At 42.6% G+C, this 25465-nt stretch overlaps 2 protein-coding genes across 2 annotated transcripts in view; both read right to left on the bottom strand.

The window, feature by feature from the left end:
- The window catches only part of LOC306709760 (xylosyltransferase 1-like), a gene marked incomplete at its 5' end in the record, with an annotated part of 30037 nt that extends 11281 nt beyond the window's left edge, over positions 1 to 18756 (bottom strand). Inside the window, 7 exons of the mRNA XM_079178031.1 lie at positions 1224 to 1400; positions 2712 to 2928; positions 3617 to 3697; positions 6354 to 6556; positions 6809 to 6981; positions 8790 to 9345; positions 18475 to 18756. Of these exons, the coding sequence (XP_079034157.1) occupies positions 1224 to 1400; positions 2712 to 2928; positions 3617 to 3697; positions 6354 to 6556; positions 6809 to 6981; positions 8790 to 9345; positions 18475 to 18756 (1689 nt within the window). The remainder of the gene's footprint in view (positions 1 to 1223; positions 1401 to 2711; positions 2929 to 3616; positions 3698 to 6353; positions 6557 to 6808; positions 6982 to 8789; positions 9346 to 18474) is intronic.
- A 2162-nt stretch (positions 18757 to 20918) lies between these two features.
- Positions 20919 to 22476, bottom strand: LOC306709376 (uncharacterized protein). Its single transcript, XM_079177478.1, has 2 exons — positions 22434 to 22476; positions 20919 to 21574 (listed from the first exon to the last, which is right to left on the bottom strand). Exon 2 carries the CDS (start codon positions 21556 to 21558, stop codon positions 21061 to 21063), a length of 498 nt encoding a protein of 165 aa, XP_079033604.1. The 5' UTR covers positions 21559 to 21574; positions 22434 to 22476; the 3' UTR covers positions 20919 to 21060.
- Between the last annotated feature and the right edge of the window lie 2989 nt (positions 22477 to 25465).

Below are 25465 nucleotides of genomic sequence, written 5' to 3'. Positions count from 1 at the left end.
AGACTGCCTCGAGTGTACAGCTGTTTCCAGGATCAGCTCTTCTTATAGAAACCATCAGCAGCTCCACCGCAGGACGCTGTCTTCAGGTCTGCCGTTACGGGGAGTCGAGGACCGCCTGTTGAGAGCAAAAGCTGCGCCGCTAATTTGTGAATACAAAGCTATTCTGGTCCCCGGCCACCGAGGCCCTGAGAGGGACAGAACATGAAGACCATTATCTCTGAGCTCATTATAGGGCTGCAACTTTATCACATTTCATCCAAAAAAAATCCAAAGAATGTTCGGCCGTGGAAAGCCTCGAGACGACTGAGAGGTTTAAACCACATCTGTGGTTTTTAATGTCATCAGTCGAGGTAGAAAAGAGATACAACACAAGGTTTCTCATTCTTTTAAAGACTCAGAGAGGACAGTCGACAACCGGCAGAAACAGAGTGAAACCAGACAGGTCTCCATGGTTACAGAGGACATTTAAAGGGCCAGTGTGTAGGGTTGAGGAGGAACTAGAGGAAATGTAATATAATATTCATATCTGTGTTTTTATTAGCGTATAATCCCCTTAAAACTAAGAATCATTGCTCAGAATGAGCCCTATATCCACACAGGGAGATACCGTGTTTCACTACGGTAGCCCAGAAGGGACAAACCAAATCCTTCACACCGTCCCTTTAAGTGGGGAGGAAATGTACCTTACTTAAGTAAAACCGAAGTATTTCTTTTACTATACTTAAGTATTTCAATGTAATGCTACTCTACTCAACTACAAATGAAAGTAGAATATTGTAGTTTTTACTTCACTATTATCTGACAGCTGGAGTTCACAGACTTTACAGATTAAGATTTTACAAACAAAAACATATTATCATATTATAAAACGTGATTCTGCGCTGTAGATTAAATTATCCTACGTTATATTTAGTAGTTGAAATGTGTTCCCAGTCCACCAGCTGTAACATGAAATGGTAAATGCTGCTTTCATGTTACAGCATCAGTAATAATATAATGTGTAGTATAAACATAGAACTCTCTGAAAGGGACTTTTACTTTAATACTTTGATTCGTTTTTGCTGTACCTGCTCAAAGGTTAAGTACTTCTTCCAGCGCTGTATTTAAGTGAAGTACAAAGCGGTCGATCAGCTCAGACTGCGTCTCAGCCACACAAAGTACGCAGAAAGACGGCGGATTCTTTCAGTGTTACTGACAGAAAGTCTCCACTAACGTGGTCTCACCTGGAAGCGTGGCAGATCGGAGGGCTTGAAGTCGTTGGGGGAGCAGCCGCACCAGTCCACGATGTGCTTGTACTGGCATTTACAGCCCAGCTTGCGGTTCCAGTTGGTGAGCCTCAGGTTGTTGTCCACCATGGTCTCACAGTGGGCGCTGTTCTCCAGCACGGTGTGGAAAAACGACTGCAGGGGGAGGAGAGAACAGAGAGACCAGTTCAATATCAATTTATAATCTACTAACAACCTTAAACATCAAGTTTAAAACAAACATCACAGCTGAAAATAAGGATTACTGTCAATTAAGGATGTCATGCCTCATTGTGTTACTGTTTCACATTGGACTGAGTTATATCTGTGGGTGTTTTAAAATGCTATTAACGATGAAATATTTTATACGATCACATTTCTGTCTAATTCTGAACTTTATATTTCGGCATATTTAGTTTGTTTGTGACTCTCATCATTGCTGCCTCGGCCAGAACGATCTCGATGAAGAGATCTTTAACCTCAAAAAGCCTTTCCTGATTAAATACAACCTATAATTTAAAAATACGTCTTCAAACTGCTTGGTTTTGTCCGACCAACCGACCAAAACACAAAGATATTCAATTTACAATGATACGAGCAGCAAACCCTCGTATTTGAGAAGCTGAATTCAGTAAATGTTTGTCATTTTTACCTGATAAATAACTCAAAATAATGACTTGATTATCTAAGTTATTTAGTCACTTCAGACATCTCGGATCAGACAACGATCTGACCGCATCCCAGAAACATCCCAGAAACATCCCAGAGGGAATAAACTGAATGCTCTTCAACTAATTATACAACCTCAAACTAACATCTCACTACTGTCTACGGTCTACGCTGTTTAGAGAAATGTGGACGTTTAAAGGACAGAAAGCTGTTTTTGTACTCTGATCTTTACTTCAGTAAAACTAGTAAAACCACAACGTAGCAGTACTACACTACAAGTAAAACTCCAGCATTAAAACACATTTACTGAAGGAAAACTACAGAAGTATTGTCATCAAAAAACTCATTATGCAGAATAATATATAAGTTATATAATTGGATAAAAACTATTTATGTGTTAATGTTGCAGCTGGTAAAAGTGGAGCTCATTGTATTCCCTTTATACACTCTATAATAATAAACCACATCATTTATTAGTTGACTTTATTTAGTTTTATTAATCTGAATAATGTATATAAAGTCGTCAGATAAAATGAATGTAATGAAGTAAAAGTACAATATTTGTCTCTGAGATGAAGTAGAAGTATAAAGCAGAATAACATGAGAATACTCATTTAAAGTAGAAACACCTTAACATCGCCAGAGACTCCATCACTATGATGTCCATGTGCTCCTCTAGGGGACACCAACACAGAGTCTGCAGGGTTACTCCAGTGCATGCGTGTGTGTGTGTGTGTGTGTGTGTGTGCGTGTGTGTGTGTGTGTGTGGGTGTGCGTGTGTGTGTGTGTGTGCGCTACCTCGGCAGGCAGCAGTGTGTAGGCGTAGAAGCGCTTCATGCTGCCGACCAGCTCGTCCCGGGAGTTGACCACATAGTCCACAAAGGGCCGGTTGAGCAGGAACCAATCAGATCCTCCGTCCACCGCGATGCCCTCGGGGATCTTGCGGTCCCCGAGACGCCACATGTGGGTGTCGCACTCGTAGAAGAGTCGGTCCAGACCCTGTTTACGGATGAAGCTGAGAGGACACACGGCATCCAGAGATCAGCTGATTACTGCAGAAATACTTCTACCTCAAGATACCTTTACTGTCGTACTGTAGAGAGAGACGTGTACTGTGTATACTGATAAATATCACTAGTGTACTGTGTACTGTATACTAGTGTATACATCTCACTGTTCAGACACTGATCCGTCTCTAAGCCTGCAGACTGTGAGTGTATTTGTGACTAAACCGGTGATTAAAGTTAAATTGAACTAAATTATATAATATTGTTTTAGAAGTCAGACATAGATTTAAAAAGAAACAATGTCTTAACAATGTCTTTTAACAGGACTAACCAAGAAATCTGTGTTTTGCAGGATTTTCTTTTTTTCAACAACTTCCGACATTTAGAGACTTTTTTATATATTCACCAACTTAATGTAACGACTGAAATCTACGGAAGCCCATTCCCACCAGCAAAATAAAATAAAAAAATAAAATATCCACCCAAAAAATAAATAATATATATATCCACCCAGAAAAAGAAAAAAAAAGATTATGTTTTTTTTTGTTTTTTTTTGTAGTCGGAAAAAAGTAAAAAAAAAAGAACTTTGTTAACTCACTTTATTCCCTCACAGAAAAAGAGGAAAACAAACATAAAGGAGGAGAAAAGAGAGAGAGTGTGATGAAGAGAGTGACGGACTCTCTCTCTCTCTCTTACCGTGCGTTGTCTCTGCCGTGAGATTTGATGAAGTTCATGTTGCGGTACTTGGACAGGAACGTCACCAGCTGCTCATTGGTCCTGAGGGGAAACAGCAGCTGTCAATCATCAGCTCCAGCGTCACGCTGTAAACCGGTTACACTCACATGTCACTTTATTGATCTGTGGGGCCGATATGATGCCGTTTTAACGACGCCAGCGGAGAGGCTCTGGTGACGGCAAAGTGTTCGATTGGTCCACTTTGATCTCAACAGCTACCGGATGGAATGACGTTCATGAACCCTGGTGATCCCCGGACTTTTCCTCTCGTGCCTCCACAGACGTTCACACGGCTGAGTTTAAGGGAAACGTCTCGACAACTTTTGGATGAATCAGCATTAAATTCAGTGCCATCAACGCATTGATTTATTTGATTGAATCTGTAAAGTAACTAAAGCTGTCAGATACATTTTGTGGAGTAAAAAGTCGGTTATTTCCATCTCAGATGTATCGGAGTAAGAGTATAAAGAGAAAATACGGAAGTAAAGTACCTCAAATTTGTCATTTCAAAAGAAAGTCCATCCTCGCAGACACATGCTGTGCTTTTAAACTCCTCTTATATAACCTCCTAACGTGTCTTTGTGTGTGTTTGTGTGTGTTTGGCCTCAGCAGGAAGAAAAACCAGCAAAACATCAAATAGACTCACGCTTGTTGATAAGAGAGCATTCCTCCCTTCAGTGGATACACGTCTCAGCAGGATGCAGTTAAATATTTTGAAGGAATCGTCTTTTTCTTTTAAACAATGCAAAACGATCTTCCATTTAAGGGAATCCGAGTGACTCCATGCGACTCTGTTTGGGTGAAGCTGGAGCATTTTATTTAGCTTCCTGTTCCAGCTGAGGGTAAAGCCTGTGTGGCCTGCAGCGGATTCAAACAGACGCTTCCTGCATGCAGTGCGAGCTGTGAAGCACACAGATCGAGACGGATCGCTTTGATTACACTTGATTGCAGTCGTTAAGACGAACCGCAGGCGGCATGTGTGCGTTTGTGGGCATGTTTGTGTTCGTCTGCATCTCACACACATTTAAATGTGACTGAGGGCTGCTGCAACATGCGGTCGCATCTCACAAAAGATGCTTTTAGACGCTCTTAGATTAGTGAGGAGAGGCACGGCACTACGCCTTTAAACCTCCTACATGTATCTCTTTCTACGGGCTCGATCACTGACCCACATGTATGATTTCACTGTGAGAGCAACTCACATTAAAATATGAATTTTATTCATCTTATATCTATAACAAAAAGAAGTCAATCCTTCACCCACTGCTAAAATCAATCGGAATGATTGCATGTTTTTCTGTTCGATCCTCTGAAGCTAGATATTCGGTTTGATATTAGTTTGTGACCTTCTGTTACCAGAGAAACGTACTAGCACACACACACACACACACACACACACACACACACACACACACACACACTTCCATTGACTTACTCTCCATCTGCCTCGATGATGTCATAGCTATCGATGGTATGGTGCTAATGCTGTGGATGTGCTATGGATTTTAGCTGGAAGGGCATTCAAACAGTCACTTTGACGGGGAGGACAGAGAATGGATCAGTGTGTGTGTGTGTGTGTGTGTGTGTGTGTGTGTGTTCTCGCCATAGAAATAGAACAGGAGTAGAAGGGACATTCCCATTTAAATCAACGGAGCAGGATGGTCAGAGCGGCTAACTTCTGTATAAACTAAACCGACTTTCGAGGTTTGGGGGTTTTGCAGTTACGACTAAAATGAGCAGAGGAGTAATAATGTAGTCATGCTGCGAAGCGTAGAGAGCTAGTTTTCAGTTAGCAGTGTAGCATTGAAGCATTGTGCAAAAAGCTAACTAGCAGACACGCGGCTAGTCAGCTAGCCTGCTCATTCCGCCGCATGCTTTAATGCTACACTAGAAAAAGAAAACAAATAAAACTGTTCCTGGGTCTATATGTCGAATTGCATTCTGGGAAATTTAAATGTTATTTTTTTTCACTATATTCTGAAATAATCAATACAATAATCTGCAGATTGACTTAATAATGAGTTAGGTAATAATTAGTTCGCCAACCCTCCACTGGCCTGACTAACAGACATCTGGACCTCTTGAGCCAAACACTGACCGCCACAAACCTCTTTAATGTTTCCTCTTTTATTCACGCTTCAGCTGCAGCGAGAGCGTCACTGGTCTATAACTCCACTGATCACAGCCAACAATACAGATCCCTTCAAATCCCCCAGCAGCAAGAGAGCCATTAAAAGAGCTCCTCTTCAGAACTACAGACTCCCGGTCCGTTCAGAGTCGATGCACTTGAGGTCTATTGGCCACGTAACCTAATCCATGAGACCTTAAACAAACCAAACCAGGCTTCAACAGATCAATGAGCTGTTTGTTTGGATGGAACTTGACACGATCGATAAATATCCGACAGTCTTCTACAGCGATACAAACAGGGAACAGGGAACAGCGGGGGGGGGGGGTTGTTTTAAAGAAACCATTTCTGTCTGTTGGTAGAAGCAAATAGAAAACCTGATGAGGGTCATTAGCTTGACATAAGGTAGATACTGGTTCTTAAAAAAATCATTTTTTTTAATGCAAATGAAATGCAAACGTGAACATTTGAGCTGGACTCTGTTTGTACGACTTCAAACTGCGCGCAATAACAAAAGTATAATTTAAATCCCTCTGCTTCCTGCTTCCTGTGACTAACCCAGTGTCTCACCTGATGGGGTAGTCTGCAGCGCTGAGGTTGATGAAGAAGTCCCAGGACCAGTCGGACATCTGGAGAAGGTCCTCCATGCTGCGCAGGTACATCGTCAACAGGCTGGCCCCGCCCCAGATGGTGGACATCCTCCAGGGAGTCACCCGGACGTTGGGATAGCGGCCGGCCAGAGACAGGATCTCTCTGTAGAGGTAGTTGGATCTCTGACAAGGGTTTGAAAATGACAACAAGAAGGAAGGTTAAAGCGTGCTTTTGTTTTGCTAACACTGAGTGAAATGCTGCTAGTACCACCGGTCTCACTGAGAGCCAACGGCCCAACTTAACGCTCGTCATGTCAGTAGAAGAGTCGCTTTAAGAGCGGTTTCATGTAACGCCTGCAGCTGTGTCAGTTTACATTCAAGTCAGTCGCCATTTTTTCTTTGTTATTGACACAGAGTGACAGCCGGCGGTCTCACCAGGTCTACGTGGATGTAGTAGTAGTGCGAGGTGTGGTAGATGGCTTTGAAGAGACGCTGGAACTGGCGCGAGCCTCGGCCGTGGACGACCAGGACGAAGGCGATCCGTGCCGGAGCGAGCTGGGCAGCTGCTGAGGGCTCCTCGTCCCACTGGACGTTCACATTAGCCTTACCTGGACACAGAGGACACGGACGTCAGCTCATGAGACATGCAGTGTTATTCAACAGGATCTACAGTTTATGATGATTTTAATGATGCTTTCATGTCCTGTCTGTCAGCACTGAATACGGTTTTCTTTCTGCACTTTCTTGAATGTCTGACATGTGCAACAAGCTCTGCAGTCCAGGGCTGAAACATTTCATCATTTAGTGAATAAAACAGTAAATAAAATGACAACCATTTAAAAATGTTGTGCTTCGAGCTTCTCATGACAGGATTTCTGCTCGTCTTTGTATAATAAGAATATTTATATTTGAGGTTTTTGTAGAGTCAGAATCATGTGAAAACTGAAACTTTAACTATTTTCTGTTATTAGACAAAACCGTTTGCTGCCCGACTGCTGACCAGCTCTAGTTTGTGATATTTTTAGCACACATTGTTGGTCACAAATCTGAGAAGAGAATGTCCAGACACATCCTACTTGCTGGATTTCTGTTTCTTGGTTGCCACAACGCAACTGTCACTGTCAACCCTGCTCTCCACTCGGGTCCTCCGTCTTCACTTCCGTCGTTCCTGGAAATGTCCTGTCGTCTGTGGCCGGCTGAGCTAAATCTGCCTCTTGTATATACAAACCCTCTGGCAGCCTAATGCTTCTCCATCATCACGCTCGCTCTGAAGACGGCGCGGGTTGAGGCCTGCGTTGGCCTAATTAGTGACCTCCCCGAGCTGCGGGGGCACGCTGGGATTGGGAGTTTGAGGAGAAATAACTGTAATCAGGCGGCTCAGCTGAGCGGCGCTGTGCAGACAGAGGGAGGCGGGGGGAGCGACGTCGGGCACCGATGGGGATGTACACTTAAATCTGAATGCAGAAACAGCAAACTATGGTTCAACAACCCTCTCGTTCCTCTTTGACAGGCCGAGCTCACGTCAGTCAAACTCAAATGAAACCAAATCATCTTTCACTGCTGCTCCAGTCTGTGGATATATAATGAGTAGTGTGTCATCAAAGCAACATATAATCATATAGATTAAACCTCAAACATCACAGGGTGGTTCAGAGAGCACGACTACAAGTAAATCATTAGTCAGCCGTTCCAAAAATAAGACGACAAACTGCTTGTTTGATTGTGGTGTAATTACGCTGAGTCTCATCCTCGCTGTGTCCGTCTGAGTTTCAAGTCTCTGGAAACAAACTGGATTCCTCTTCACGGCTCTGAAACGTGCCGGGTTAAAAATGCTTCTCGAAGGATAAATTTGGAAGAAAACAAAACAAAACTCTTTGACTTTTTGCAACCCGCCACTTCAAAGCCGCCGCCCGTTCGTCCCAATTCCTTTGACTTTTTGTCTTTGGGTCGGTCCCCCTCTCATTTGCTGACTGGTTCACAACATGAAGGATAAATCGGTCCCTAAATCATATAATACGTTGAAACTAACTGTGTTCAATAACTCTGGATCACAGCCACACTGTAAGTAAAGGCAACTTGAACTTAAACCAAACCGTGTTTAAATTCAGTCCAACAGGAAATCAAACGGCTGCCATGTTTTCAGTGTGAATGGACTGACCTCCTGAAATGTCTTCAAGACAATGTTTTCCACACTCCATTGTTGGATAGATGTCAATATTAAATGCATATTGGAACATTTTGTCTGGAGTTACATAAAGATACAAATTGATCTTTATTGAGTCTTTATTCTGCTCGGAGACACATTCTATGCTTTTATTTTGGTATCTTATAATATCCAACAAGTGTATCATTAATCCATCATTATCTTTCATGAACTTATTGTTTTTCTGTGAGTGGTTTAGTGTTCTGGTCTCACCTTCTATGGGGCAGTAGCGAGGCACCTTCTCCGGCATCAGCGCCCGGTCTTTGTGTTTGCAGTAGACCTCCACTATCTGCTGCCGGCACTCCCGGCTCTTGGCTCTGGACAGAGCGGAAATGGCTTCTTTCCCGCTGATCTCACACTGCGGCTGCTCTTTCCTCGGCTCCAAACCGGGCGGCGGCGGCGGCGTCGTGGACGAATTCTTCGCCCGGTAGAGAGCCGGATCCTGATTGGACCCCCGGACCGGTGCCGGGACCGTCGGCACCTGTGGGTGCGGTTTACGGACGTGGGTGCGGTTGTGATTGTGGCCTAACCCTCGTGGTTGGACGGGAGGGAACTTGAGGACCTCGTTGGCAGATTTTCCCAGCATGCTTTGTGCTTGTGCCTTGTCCAGCTTGCGTTTGGCGTTTGATAGCGGCGCTCGCTGGCGTTGAGATCGAGCCCCCAGGTTGCTGTTGCTGTCGATGCTGTCGAAGTCTTTAGGGACCGAGTTCTCATTGTTGTTGCTGTCCGGGCGAAGTTTCTCTTTGGGCCGGTGGGAATGATAGACGTCCTGTGAGGGAGAAGATACAATAAGTATAAAGATAAAACACTTACATCCTGTAATCCTGAAAGTCCTTCCTGACCTCCTCGTACATGGTGCTATTCTGATGTTTCCTGGTCCAGAATAAAAACACTGATTTGGTTTCATGTGTTAACTCGACAAAGTGACTCAATTTAAAAGATTATCTCAAGATCTAGAATGATAAAGGGCCCCGGGGCCCGACTCACCGCTGCTAGTTAAAGATGTGTTCTGAGAATTACATGAATTACACTCATCAGATATTTAAATGCCGGATTCTGCAAATTGGAGAAGCGAGCGGTTTTCTTGACTGAAAATGTTGTTTTTGAAACGTTAAACGCCAACAAATATGGACTGAAGAAGAATATTTGTTCGATAAAAACATTCAAATAAATAACTTTGGAAATGATTACGTCTATCTTTGTCAATAAATATTCCCACAAGTCAGAAACAAATCTCAGCAGTAATTCCAATTCTACAAATAATCTAATAATTACACTGTTAGTGTAGACTGATCTTGATCACTGTGCACAAATACCAGCTTTAAACACAACGGATGTTTAGAATTTGACTATCAACGTTTCAGCCCGAGAACTGGAAATCACAGGAGGAAGAAGCAGCCACACGGAGGAACAGAGTCCGGATCAAACTATTCTACACTTCATGTTGATACTTTCCTCAAACGAAAACATTAAAACATGCAAATACATGCATACTATCTGTGTGTGTGTGTGTGTGAGACATTTTATTTCTTTTGCACTAAGCGATCGTGTCGTCTCTCTGCTTCACAATAACACATCAGGCTGAAAGTTATGCAGCTTCACCTGCTAGAGAACTAGTGAAGCAACGTACTTTTATATCAACGACGGATCAAATGACTGTTTATATGATGACACTACAGAGATCACCAACTCTGTCTCTATCAGCTCACTGTTTTGATTGTATAGCCCGAGACTTTTCTGTTTCTGTTCGCTCTGGTGAAGCCACTTCACACCACCGGCTCAGCAGCAAACAGCAGACAGACTCAGCTGGAGACCAGCTGGTGACCATAGTGGAGCATTTAGCAGCTAGAACAGACAAAAACAGAGCTAAAAGAGAGAATATTGGACTAATTCATATTGTGACACAAACAAAAGGACTTCTAATGAATCATCATCTTGATCTGTAACTGCTGGATGTGCAGAAAAGCAACGGTTCACTCACGTGTGAAATCTCAAACTACAACGACAGTAAATGCAGGTTTAACCGGCTCCAAAATGACAGATTTTATTAGAGCTTTGTGTCCTTCTTTCACTGGCAGGAAATCACCGCCATCACCATAAAACACCTGAAGCTGCAGCATAAAACTAGCAGAGAATCTCTGCCTCACGAGGACAATAACCACCACGACCCTGTTACACTGCACCACCAAACCGGACAGACTCAACGAGATTATTCTATTTTAAAAATCATTTTCTGAAGGAATCACGATTCTCATCTTTCCAGAATTGAATTATTTATAATCTCCAGTTTATTTACTTGAGTCCCTGACTTCCTCATGCCGTCAGACTTCACATCCACTTTCACTCTTTCTAGGAAAAAAACAAACAGCGAGCTGAAGAGACACCAGAGGTCAAAAACAAGGTTAAAGGGAAGTGACCTCCTTTAACCTTTGACCCCTGAGACACAGGCAGCTGTAGCCGTGGCCTCCCAGAGTCAGGTGGTGAGATATATATACACACACACACGCCCACACACACACATACATTCATATATATATATATATGTGTGTGTGTGTGTGTGTGTTTCACTGGCAAAGCCACATGACCTCGATGGGTATTTTAATCCCACAGATCGCCCTATATCTGTCTTTTCCAGGGATAACGAGTGTGTTTATGACACACACACACACACACACACACACACACACACACACACACATACACACACACAATATCAGAGGGCCTGTGGGAAGGCAGTAATCTCAGCTCTTGCCACCTGCTCCTCAAACAACCTTTCATTATCTCATCTGTAATATCAGCTTAGAGGAATGTGTGTGTGTGTGTGTGTGTGTGTGTGTGTGTGTGTGTGTGTGTGTGTGTGTGTGTGTGTGTGTGTGTGTGTGTGTGTGTGTAGTCACAGAGAATACTTCCAGCTCTCCTGCAATCATTGTGAGTGTAAAAAAACAGACGAAACCAGAAATAAAGTGTAGAGAAAGAAACTAAAGGCTCTCTCATACTCACACACACACACACACACACACACACACACACACACACACACACACACACACACACACACACACACACACACACACACACACACACACACACACCTATTAGAGCCGTATTGATGGTGTTTAAAATGCAAAAACTACATTTCCCAGAAGTCTAGTGGGTTAGATGTTGTCAGAGATGAAAGTAAATGGACTCTACCCAACATGCCGACATTCCCACTAGGGCTGCAACTAACGATTATTTTAATAATCGATTAATCTGTCGATTATTTGTTCGATTAATCGATGAATCGGATAAAAAAAACGCGTATCGTATGTTTTGTTTGTTTTGTCCTGATCGGTCTAATCACGTTAATTCAAACGGAGAGTTCACAACCTGAACTTGTTAGAAGACTCTAAAGTCTCAACATGCTTTGCCCAGAGTCCAGGAAATAACCAAAAAACATGAATAACATTTATCAAATAAAATGAATACAGATTACAAAAGGCACATATAAATATAAACACACAGGGCTACATATAAACAAGCTCTCTCAGTCTGTTGTGAGTCAATTTGTTTTCTTTGTGAATTAGAGAGTCGTCGGCGGGCCGCCCGGCCCCTCTCTGGCCCGCGGGCCGTAAGTTGAGCATCACAGTAAAAATGTCAAACAAACAGAATAACACGAACGCTTTCTCTCTCCCTCACAGATCCTCCTGCGTTTTTGCCCAGAAGCCCGTGCATTCCATGGAGACGGACCACAGCTAAAACACCCAGCGCTCACCTACAAAGACATCATTCTTCACACACACTCACACACACACACTCACACACACACACACTCACACACACACACACACACACACACACACACACACACACACACACACACAGAGTCTTTGCCTTCCTGCTGACCATGAGAGTCACTTTGCTCTCCTCCTCAGCAGGTTCTCATTGAAGCGCCTCCAGACCTCCTGCTGCTCCATGATAAAGAGACAAGAGTTCCCTCAGGCGCCCGGGGCGAGAGACATTAAAAGAGGGGAGAGAAGAGAGAGAGAGAGAGAGAGAGAGAGAGAGAGAAGAGGCCTGTTGCTGTGACATCTGTTCATTTGAGGCCATGTTCACACTGATGAGGACAAATGTAGAAATGTTATGACGTTGCTTCATAAATGTTTGCTGAACACAGTGGACCAGCTTCACGTCTTCACTCTCAACAATCTCATTCTCAAAACATTTTCCTTTATTATAAATTCAATAAATTCAATAAAAAAAAGATTTTAGATTTTCCCTTTTCAATCCTGACTAATTATTTCCTGAAGTAATTATTATTATTACAGCGTTTTATAGAAAGGTGAAGAGGTGTAAAGACTAAATACAAAGAGAATATTCAATTTAAAGACGTATCAGCACAAATACTGTAAAACAGCAGCTTCAAATCCCAATAACAACGTTCCCACTTCATTCACACAGCACAGACGGTGAAGGAGGAACATCATGAATTGGTTCATAATGAACAATTCTCAGTGTGTGTCAGAGAGGAAACACCTCAAAATCAGGCAATAAAGAGCTCTTTCACCAGGAGCAAGAGGCCCCAGTCATACATTAATCAAACCTGTGTGTGTGTGTGTGTGTGTGTGTGTGTGTGTGTGTGTGTGTGTGTGTGTGTGGGCAGTATACCTGTGGGAACATGCAGCTTATTGCCCAGTGAAAATATTACAGTCTCTGTAAAGGTGGAAAAGTTGGTGTATTGATAAAAAACAAAATGCCACAAAGTGAAGCAGAAACAGACGAAGTCGATAAATCATAAGAAGCGTGTAAAGAGCTGAACACATCAGATCAGAGGAGCGAGGAGGAGACGGTGATCTTCCTCACATCAACACAGGAAACTAACATCAGCAGGAGATGTTTCTTCATGTCTAAACTCAACAACCTCGACATCAGAACAAACAAACAAAGGCAGCCTAACTGACCCGTCACCATCCTCCTTCATCTCCATGTGCTGCTCTGATTAATCACAGTGATAAAGTGTCAGAAAACGTGAAACACACTAATCACAAGCTCACGGTGAGATCTTCAGAGATGCACCGATTGAAACCAGCTGGTCGTCGGATTCGTCTCATATAAATTACAGGAAATGTTTTTAAGATCAAAAGGGTTCATCCTCTGGAAACCACAGATCTGATCACTATATATCTATATATATCTATATATATACATATATATATAGATATATCTATATATATATGTATATATATATATATGTATATATATATATACATATATATATATATAGATATATCTATATATATATATTCATGGCATATTGTCCAACATTCTGGTCTCTGGATGGTCTTCCTACCATCAAACCCATCACTTTGTGTATGTGATGGTCGTTGCCTCCTTTGTCTCTCTTTGTCATCCAAAAGATGAAGCAAGTAAAGAAACGCTGAGAATCTAACGCGGATCAGAAAACATGTCATGTTGGAGACGAACGGTTTAGTTATCCGTCTGAACAAAAAGCTGAAATAGAGCTGGCGAGACAAAAGGAAAAACAGAGGCAGATGGACAGAAAGTAAGCTAAATGGACTGTTAGGAGGGCGGCGTGTCGCTGTGAAACCTGGCTGTCGTGCTCCGGGATTACTGCCGGGATTTAAGGCCATCTATGCCAGTTTAGCGTACAGAGGGAAAAAGCAGCTTCCTGGTTTTAACATTAGTGTGTTGTGCTTAATCGCCAATAGAGAGAGTGACGTGCCAGCAGGGTGTGTGCTGTGCAGAGAGAGACATCCGAGACACAACGCCATGTATAAATATGATGTATTATTATATCAATGTGAGCAATAATAAGACAACTTTGATCAGAGGTGATCAGCTGTTCAGTAAAACACATTTGATCTGTTCTTCAGATTCAAACTCAGGATCTTCCTTTGTCTTAATATTCACTTTTATCTTCTGGCTTTTTCTTCACTGATGGTGTTTGTAGTAACAAGTAGAGTTATTAATATTTGTGTTTATTATCTGGACCTGAATCTCAGCTTAGTCCTGATCCTCTATCAGACCTCCATCAGTAAAGAGACCATCAGAGAGAAGATGGTCTGTTTCTATAGAGTTATTCTTGATGCTCGTCATCGGAGCCACCGGGTCGGATTCTGGTGAAACCAGATGAACTCATGCAGGTTCACCAGAACCTCCTTCAGCTCAGACTCCAGCAGAGACCGGTCCACCGTGGACAGACCCAGATCCTCCAGCAGAGACCGGTCCACCGTAGACAGACCCAGATCATTATCAATACATAAGCATATTAAAAGACAGCAAAAGCCCCCAAAACAATAATAATCTGACAGCTTGTTAAGCAGAGGCTGCTGATAGACTTTATAGTGAACTGAACATCACAACTGAAGACGGTCAGAATCAGTATGACCGGTGATCTGGTAAAAGCAAATGACAACACATAATGTCATAATGACCACGTGAGGACATTTCTGGAAAGAGATGTTGAGTTTTACAAAAAGTATGTTTTTGCTGCTTTGAGCTGTAAAACATTTAAGAACATCACAGCTGTGAGTCTAATCCATCCTTCACCAAACGGCCTCACATTCCAAAAGTGTTCTCACTGTCACAGTCTTCAAATGTTCCTCACAGATACAGAAGTACCAGAGCGCGCACACACACACACACACACACACACACACACACACACACACACACACACACACACACACACACACACACACAGTATTTAGGGATTATCAAACAATCTAAACTAGATTATAAAGTATAAATCCTGTCAGAGAAACCTGATCCAAAGCAATCCTCTAATCTGATCTGGCTGTTAGGATGGGAATCATCCCTGATACACATGTGGTCATGTGGTGTGTGTGTGTGTGTGTGTGTGTGTCTGTCCATCCCCATAAGGTGTGATGAATGTGAGAGTTGTGCAACCATGGCGCCATGCACGACTGTTGTAAACACACTCAACTGGACATCAACAGTCCGTACGCATGGTGCTACACACACACACGCACACACACACACACACACACACACACACCTGTAAACACTCCCTTCCTGCAGTGTGGTAGCTGGTATTTTAATGCATCTGTGAGGTGAGTGTGTGACTGTGGAAGCTGCTGAAAGTTAAACACAAACACACTTTTCCTTTTATTGGAAATAGGATGCTACTTCCTGTCAATAAAAACACACACACACACACACACACACACACACACACACACTTTATCACTTTCACACATGTTCAACCTGATAAGTTCACAAAGCTGCAACAGGACATCATGCTTCAATTAAGGTACACTTAGTGATTATTCTGATTATTGATTCATTGATTGATTTAAGTAACGAGAGACCAATCGATCAATCAACTAATCGTTTTTCAGCCCGAGGAATCTACAGGCAGCTGAACTTTACCAGGCAACAGCAGAACTAATCAAGCTATATATAGATCTATAGATCTATAGATCTATAGATATACACTTACATACACATCAGATTGCTCTTTATTTTGATTACACTTGGTTTCAGTCGTATGTTGAGCCCAAACTAACTCAATGGATGAAGGTTCTCAAATACCAGAAGTTGTTGCTTTTCTTGGCTTTCCAGTGTAATAAACTTTAGGTTTAGACACAAAACAATACTTACAACGAGCACTTTTCTCTATTTCCTCCCCTTTTCTACACAAAACAACTGACAGTAATCATTCGCTGTATGCGAACGCAGGCGAAGCTCCTTCTGTTACAGTCTCAACTTGTTTCAACTCATCTAAACGGGATCAAGCTGCTTTCTGTCTGTTTATGAGCACACGTTCAATATTTGGGGGATTTGGACTGATGTTTCAGATAGACAGTGAATGTTTCATTTGATGATGAAAATAACTACGTTCTCATCCACACGACTGGAACAATAAGCACATCGTCTTCATGTTCTGTCTGTATAGCTCTGCAGCGCTGCAGATTGAGTGTGCAGTAAATAAAGAGGAAGAGAAAGACCAGAGTGGACCGACAACATTTGTTGGTATTCAAATATTTCAGCACAAGCAAAAAAGAAAAGCAGCTCAAAGCTGTTGGAGGAAGAAGAGGAAGAAGAGGAAGAAGGAGAGCGTGGAGGGAAACCATGTGGAATGTATTTAAAGGGGGTCGGGTTATAAAGATGAATACAGGAGCAAAATCCTGACTCGAGTTCTGATTAAACAACAACATCAGATCGATCCAACAGACATAAACTCACTGCAGCTCTTTCTCTGCTCGGACAAATCTTCAGACTTTTAACAACTCGTTGAGCTCTCACATCCACCTTTGTTTCATTTCATCCTGCTCTCTCTCTCTCCGTCTCGCTCTCTCTCTCTCTCTCTCTCTCTCTCTCTCTCTCTCTCTCTCTCTCTCTCTCTCTCTCTCTCTCTCTCTCTCTCCGTCTCCCTTCACCTCCCAAACCGATGTCCTATAAAAAGTGCTGGCATCTCTACTGCTTTAAAAGCCAATAACTGTCAGGACATACCACTGCTCTCTCACACTCACACATACACACAACACACACACACACAACAGACACACACACACACAACAGACACACAACAGACACACATAACAGACACACTCACAGGGAAGATCACAGGGCATCCGGTTAACTGTAATGAAAGGACGTAAAAATGGATGCCTGCAATACTCTCTCTCTTTCTCACACTCACTCACACACACACACACACACACACACACACACACACACACAAACACAACACACAGCATATTCATGTCTTGACAACATGAGAACACCTGGATCTCACCAGGTAAAGCAACACACACACACACACACACACACACACACACACACACACACATTATTCTCTTCACATAAAACACTGGAATCTCCCCCAGATCATATACTGTACAGTAATTAAACACATGAATGTAAGACACACACACACACACACACACACACACACACACACACACACACACACACACACACACATATATATATATATAGACTTTTAATGTCGCCAACAACATGTTTAAATGACCACTTTTTACAAGCTAATATCAGAGAGGAGCAATTACTACAAATAAATAATTTAAAAAATGTCCCAGTTTCCTGAAGGGTCCCTTAACATCAACAAGAGAATGTTTTTTAATTAAACCTCTAAATCACAAATCTAGGAACAGACTCATTCAAAGTTACACATTCTGAGCTGGAGTTGATATGAACAGCTGGAATGAGTGTTCAGGTTTAGAGTGAAGGGATTTATATAAATATGTTTTTACCTTTTATATATACCTTTTTACATGAAATGAGATTCCACAAGCTCGGTTGTCTGCTGGGTGGCGAAATGCCAAACCAAACTCCGTGAACAACACACGCGATTAAATAACCTCTGAGTTTTATACAAAAGTCACATGTAATGGAGAACACCAATGAAGATACGTGGGAATAGACTCCGCGTCCTTCTGTTATTCGGCATGCATATCATCAATACATCGGCTCGTATTCACAGCAAACACCAACGTGTTCTGCTGCTCAGGCTGATCGTGAGCTAGCCAAATAGATTCCAGCTTTAAGTTGTAAACATGTTGAAATGCTGCTGGTACCCTGGGTGTGATGACAGTCATCTGAACATTGGCTACAATCACCCGGAGAGGCAACGTGAGTTCCGTTTAACCGGGTTTATTGGCTACAAATCCATGTCTTAAATTGTCAGTTGTTACCATGGAGTTTGGCCTACAGACACATCTCTCCACGCGAGCGACGAAAAGCGGCCAAAAAACAACTGTGTTGACGCAAATGGCCAAAACAACAGGCGAGCAGCTGCAGCCGCTCAGCAGCATCTTCTCTGCAGCCACCATGCGGCTTCCCTTCGGGGACAAACGCTCATTTTCCAGAGAGGAAGCACGGGTGTAAAAAAGCAGATGTCATTCAAACCTACCGCCTGCAGCTTGTGCCGAACGGCCGCCTTCCCGAGCGGCGGCGGCGGGTCTCCCTTCTTCTGCAGCCCCCTCCGCGGGTGGTGCTCGTCGGCGGCTTTGTTGAGCCCCCCGGCGGCGGCTCGGTCCTCTCTCTTCTCCCGGCTCCTGGCGCCTCCGTCCCCGCTGGCGGAGTCCAGGCTGCTGAAGTTCCACACGATGAGGGTCTGGACCAGCAGGACGGCCAGAGCGGCGATCAGCAGCGCGGACTTGGAGCGCCTGCGGGCGCATGGGTTACCGGTCATCTTGTTCTCCTCCTTCCTCCTCCTCCTCCTCCTCCGGCTCAAGCTGAGAGCCCCATCCACTAAACGCCGACAGCGGGGTGTGAATGCTCCCCGACGCGGCCTGAGAGGGGCTACTGGCAGGCACAGAGGAGGAGGGAGGAGGGAGAAGGGAGGAGGGAATTTGGCAAAGGCTTGAAATGAGGAGAGAGAGGTTTGGAGGTTTAGAAAACAGCGGAGCGGAACCAGAGGCCCTCATGTGGCCGTTCAACAGCTCCACAGTTTAGTGAAAGCGTTTATTCCGTCATTTAGAGTAAATGACGTCGCTGCAGTCTGTGAACCAGTGAAGGAGAGAAGCATCAGCTACATCCCATAAACAGCATACAAATAATTATAATAATAACAATAATAATAATAACAACAATAACAATAAATATAATAAAAATAAAAATATTAATAATAACTATAATAATGATAATAACTAATAGTAATAATAGTAACAATAATAATGACAATAATGATAATAATGATAATAATAATAGCAATAACAATAATAATGTGATTTGTAGAGAATCTCTCTAACATACAGCTTTACATAAAGTCATAGAATAAAATTAATATAAATATAATTTTAAAATGTGCAAATGTAATATAAAATAGCCATAATTCATTTTTTTGTGGAAAAATAATATCAAATAAATTGAATAAATGAATTGATAAATGTCAAATAAATACTTCAGTCCAGTTTTGACTCATCTAAACAGTGCACTCAACAGTGTACAATGAAATTAGTTATGAGAATGATTTAATATGATAAACTGTCTTTCCACCCTTCTTCCTCACACACACACATTATGTATGCATGGACAACCAAAGCCTCTCTCACACACACACACACACACACACACACACACACACTCACACACACACACACATGCAGTACGCTCCAGCTGTTCTCTTGCTCTGCTCCATCACTGCTCGCCTGCTAATAACCTTTTCACCAGATTAGTCTGATTTCATGCATATTGCAGACAAGTGCCAGATATCTAATTGAATGAACATCTACAAATAGATATGATTTCCCCCCCCCCCCCCCCCATTTTCTGACATCAAACCAAAAAAATTACAAATCTGTGAACAAAATCCTCTTTATGAATAAAGTGATTTCATGTATTTCAAAAAAAAGAAAATTGTTTAATGATTATAACTTATAAATGATGCAGTAAGTGTGTTATTATGATTTTAGCTTTTCATTTGCAAATCTAATTTTAAAAGCCTCAAAGCAGACAAATCCTGGTGCACCTCCCGTGATCATTGGTGTTCCCCTGAAGGGGGCCCAGGCCCCAGATTGGGAACCACTGCTCCAGGCCAACGTATCCCCAAACAACGGGTCGTTTGATATCTTACAAAACTTTGCTTCTCATTGTTCCTGTATTTTCCTATGAAAGTCAGCAAAATGTGTCAATTTATGATCGTACAGTCTTTTCAAAATAAACTTCTGTCTTCAAAGTAAACTTAGGTTCTTAGTTAGGTTTCGGTAACAAAACTACTTAGTTAGGTTTAGACAACTAAACTACTCAGTTAGGTTCAGACGACACAACTTCTTAGTTAAGTTGAGACCACAAAACTACTTAGTTAGGTTTAGACAAAACTCCTTATTTAGGTTCAGACAACAACACTACTTAGGTTGATATTAGGTTGCGATTTCGGCATGATGAATACATCAATGTTGACTTCTCGTTTCACTTGGGGAACAGCGCTATAGACTGTACATAAGAGGTGTATGTTTTTCACCGTGACGTCACTCAATGGTTTGTGGACGTTTTGAAGCCTTGAGTTTCGGGTTTTGACCATCTTGGATTACGGTTGTCGCCATCTTGGCTTTCTGCAACCAGTGAACAGGAAGTGACCATATTTGGACTGAGGAGGAGTGACATCATGTACGTCAGAGACCTGTCAATCACCGTGTAGCCCCGCCCTAAAACATACCCTGCTTTATGGTCTATTTGACTCTAAATGGACCATCATTTACTAAATGAACATCATGCTTGAAAAATTGAGACCATAAACTCATGTTTACAATGTTTACTGAGGTAATAAATCAAGAGAGAAGTAGAGTCATTTTCTCATAGACTTCTATACAACCAGAGGAGTCGCCCCCTGGTGGACAGTAGAGAGAATGCAGGTTTAATATTTAACAAGAACCATTTATTTTCCAGGTTTCAATGACACCGTGACAAAATGCAAAGGTCATTTACTTTTTATCCAAATATATAAAAATACATTTGAACATACAAAATAAATTGGAAACATGTCGTAGAGCAGAGCTCACTGGTAGCCCCGTGCACCAGAAGATGGGACTGGACGTGGATTGATGGTCTTAAGGATCTTGATTCGATTGGGATCCCAGACACAATCCTCCTCCAAACCGCTCGGCACCATTCCACATTTGGGTGGCACCCAGGCGGTGTCAAACGCCTCCTCACCGCAACTGGAGTCATGCCAGGTCTTCTGACGTGGGTGGCCTTGATATTTGATGGCGATCACTTTGCCCACATTGACCTGAACCTTAATGACGGCCCTGTCAGACTCCAGGTGGTCAAGGGGATAGCGGCTAGCTTTCAGCAGGTCTCTGCTGAGGTAGACACCGCGGCCGAGCATCCCGCCTTTAGACTCTTTAAAACCGCTTTCCACGATTAATTGAGCATACGCCTTGGTGGTGCCGTGGTACATGATGTAGTTTTGATTCCTACGGGGCTCAGTGAGGCCCAGTCGACCGACCCCCTCGGGCAGAACAAAGTCATCTTCAGCCCACTGGTACTGCATGTTGGTGTCAGGATCTCTGTAGGAAAGAAGATTATTAGACTTCAGAAGGATTCCATGAGAAGAAACATCAGCAACACAGGAATCAAACCAGAGAATTTAGAAGTAAGTCAACAACACATTTCAAGTTCTGGATGTTTTTAGCCTAGCTTAGCACAAACACAAACTGTTATCCTGTCAAAGTGAAATGAGACGTCACAAGAAAGCAAACAATGAAGCAGGTTCAACCACTTTTGCATTTTTTAACCAGAGCCTCCGGTTTGTCAGCTCCATTGTGTCGGTGGACCGGCGCCATCGGCTGCATTATTTTAGCTTTGAGCTAAATGCTAACATGCTCACAATGAAAATGCTTTTGATTAACACGCATAATGTCTACTATGTTCAGCATCTTGTTTGCACCGTATACCTGCTAAACATCAGTACATTAACGTCATGGAGAGCATGTTCAGCTCAAAGCACAGCTGAGTCTCGGTGCAGCTCAGACGACACCTGCTGCTGTTACTGTGAATGATTCCACTGGGACCAGAAGTCTTCATCGTCATAAATTAGTTTGAAGGGACTTTACAGTCCGTACAGCGAACCACACCCTGTCCTCAGACCTCCACTCAGAGAAAGAAAAACTCAACAAAACACCTTTAAATGGTTTACTGTAAAGTATGCCATGCCAGTATAAAGAATACACTTATATTTACTATATTTCTACGGAGAGTTCTGTTGATTATTATTAAAATAATTATTATAATAGTTTAAAGCTAATCTAAACTGGGATTAAACACAGTTCAAAAGGAGCATTTATTTTGACTAAGTCACTTCATCTCCTCATATTAATAATATTTACCATAAAGATGCATTAAAACAAAAGGAGTGTGTTCACGTACCGCTCTCTCTAGGTTCCTCCAGGAGTGCGGACTGTGAGTTCACTCTGCTTTATATAAGCACCTTTGGGAGGAAACGTGCGTTCATCTTTCACTTTCGTTTCACTTGTTGAACTGTTTTATGACTTTCGTTCTGACGTTCGTATGTGTTTACATAGGCGTGGTCAACACAGCGGTGGTGTTGGGTTTCTATCCTGCCGGCCAGCAGCACAGGGATCAGGGGTTTTAGGGCCTTAGTTATCTGCAGATGTGAGCGTGGGAGTTTCCAGGACAACTAATCAAAGACATCGACATCAAGAGGAAACAGGTTTGATTCCTTCCTGGGAAGCCGGTCACATCTGCTTCCTGTGCAGGTGAAGCCCTGAAATCCCCACAGGAAGGCCCGATCCTAACCTCCACAGTCACAGGTTCAGTTCTGTGCTACCGGCAGATCGTCGAGTGTTTGACTCTCAGACATTTTTATCAACACTTTCCGTAAGTCTGCATCTCTACTGCACACTGACGAAAGGAACCTGGCATCACCTGCAGCCTCGCTCACTACTCAAGAATGAGTCAGTGAAGAGTCTGGAAGGGTTTCCCTGCTCTGGTGACTCATACAGCATCACAGCTTATTATCAGAGTGTGTGCACAGATGCAGTACTAACACTATTATTTGTGCGGATGACACAGTTTTCTCCGTCTGACTGTAAAATAAAACACGGGCTGTTCATCAGCCGTGACTCATCCTGAAACAAACACGAGGATGAGCAAGAGATGAACAACTCGTCATTTCACTTCCGCTCCGAGTTGTTTTGAAGTGACGCTCTAATTTTGCGTTAAAACTGGTCGTGTCTCTGAGCACCAGACTCTCTTTAGAAAACCTCTCATTTTACTGCAGCAGGGTCCGACAGTCTGCCCCTCTCAGTCCTGGTTCTCCAGTGCCTCCCTTTCCTCCAGCGGGTCCAGCAATACGTCCTGGGTCTGTCAGGATGGGTCACGCCTGGGTCTGTCCACGGTGGACCGGTCTCTGCTGGAGGATCTGGGTCTGTCCACGGTGGACCGGTCTCTGCTGGAGGATCTGAGTCTGTCCACAGTGGACCGGTCTCTGCTGGAGGATCTGGGTCTGTCTACGGTGGACCGGTCTCTGCTGGACTCTGAGCTGAAGGAGGTTCTGGTGAACCTGCATGAGTTCATCTGGTTTCACCAGAATCCGACCCGGTGGCTCCGATGACGAGCATCAAGAATAACTCTATAGAAACAGACCATCTTCTCTCTGATGGTCTCTTTACTGATGGAGGTCTGATAGAGGACCAGGTCTACACTGAGACTGGTTCATATAGAGGATCAGGACTACACTGAGACTGTTTGTGTCCCGTGTGAAACCAACAATATCACCGTTTACTTATTAGTCACGTAACTTCCGTTACTTACTTTAGTAAAACCTTTTCTGTGGTTATTTTAAAACAAACCGTTTAGTTTCGTTGCCTAAACTCGACACTGAGCGCTTGTGTTGCTGGACATTTGCAGGAGGATGATGTGGCCGTATGAGGATACGTTGATATAATTGCTGTTTGCTCTGACTTCTGCACTTATTTGATCAAAATTATAATAATCCAAAATAAGAAGTTTCATTTATTTGCAGTGCCGGCTCCTCTGGGGGTTGAATCTTTGGTCCCAGCGGATGATGTTCAGTGATTTGATTGGATCAATATCGGTGTAGACGAGAGCTAAAAATGGTTCATAGTATCTCTTCCAACAGCCACAGAGACTGTTATTAAGGGATGATGGAGTCACACACACACACACACACACACACACACACACACACACACACACAACTTTACTCCGAGGATGCCTGAACACGTTAATATGACGACAGTGGAAACATTGATATAAAAACGGTTGATCACAGTTTTCCCTCCGCTGCATTAACGGATGAATACAGTTTAATGTGAAGCATCATGAGTCATCAGTGATGACGCTTCTCCATTCTTTGCATAGCTGCTTTCTTTTAAGTTAACTTTGTTATTTGCTGTATTTCGTGCTTGTCTTTCAGGGAGAAGTTCATGAATATTTTCCTTTTTTTACTGATTACTGTTAAATGTTGTATTGTTAATGTTACAATACAATAAAATCCAAAGCAAAATGTTCAATAATATTGGTTCATTATTGGCCAGTTCTGCGTACTTGAGTGAAAGTATTCTTGTTATTGTGATGAGTGGATTATGAGACAACTGTCCTACAGAGGAACAAGACACAGACTTTAAGGGTGTTTAGACTCTTTTGTTGTTGTTTTATGTTTCTTTGTAGTCGTTACGTATCTCTCTGCAGTGTTGTGTCTTTTTTTGGTCAGTTTGTGTCTCTTTATAGTTGTTTTGTGTCTCTTTGTGGTTGTTTTGTGTCTCTTTATAGTTGTTATGTGTCCCTTTGTAGTAACTTTGTGTATCTTTGTAGTTCCTTTTTGTCTCTATATAGTTGCTTTGTGTGTCTTTGTAGTTGCTTTGTGTCTCTATTTTGTTGCTTTGTGTCTCTTTGTAGTTGTGTGGTGTCTCATTGTAGTTACTTTGTGTCTCTTTGTAGTTACTTTGTGTCTCTTTGTAGTTGTGTTGTGTCTCCTTGTAGTTACTTTGTGTCTCTTTGTAGTTGTGTGGTGTCTCATTGTAGTTACTTTGTGTCTTTTTGTAGTTGTTTTGTGTCTCCTTGTAGTTGTGTTGTGTCTCTGTGTGGGGTTGTTTCTCTTTGGAGTAGTTTTGTGTCACTTTGAGGTTGTTTTGTGTCTCTTTGTAGCTGTTTTGTGTCACTTTGAGGTTGTTTTGCCTTTTCATAAATTAGACTACATCAACAAGACATTCTGATGCTGGTAACAGTCTTAATTCAATGTTTAAAGTTTGCTAACTCGTCTGTTGCCACCACGTCTACGCATATTGACGATGACGTTGGCTGTGAAAGGGTCTATTACATCACAGCCAACGGACGTGAAGAATCTGCGGTAAGAAAGTAAGAAAAGGTGATATCGGCACATTTTAAAGCTTTTATTTACACACCACCATATTTAC

This window comes from Pholis gunnellus (genome assembly GCF_910591455.1).
Source record: "Pholis gunnellus genome assembly, chromosome: 17".
Classification (NCBI taxonomy): domain Eukaryota; kingdom Metazoa; phylum Chordata; class Actinopteri; order Perciformes; family Pholidae; genus Pholis; species Pholis gunnellus.
Note: the sequence above shows the minus strand (reverse complement) of the source record. Positions and strands in the feature narration are given on the sequence as shown.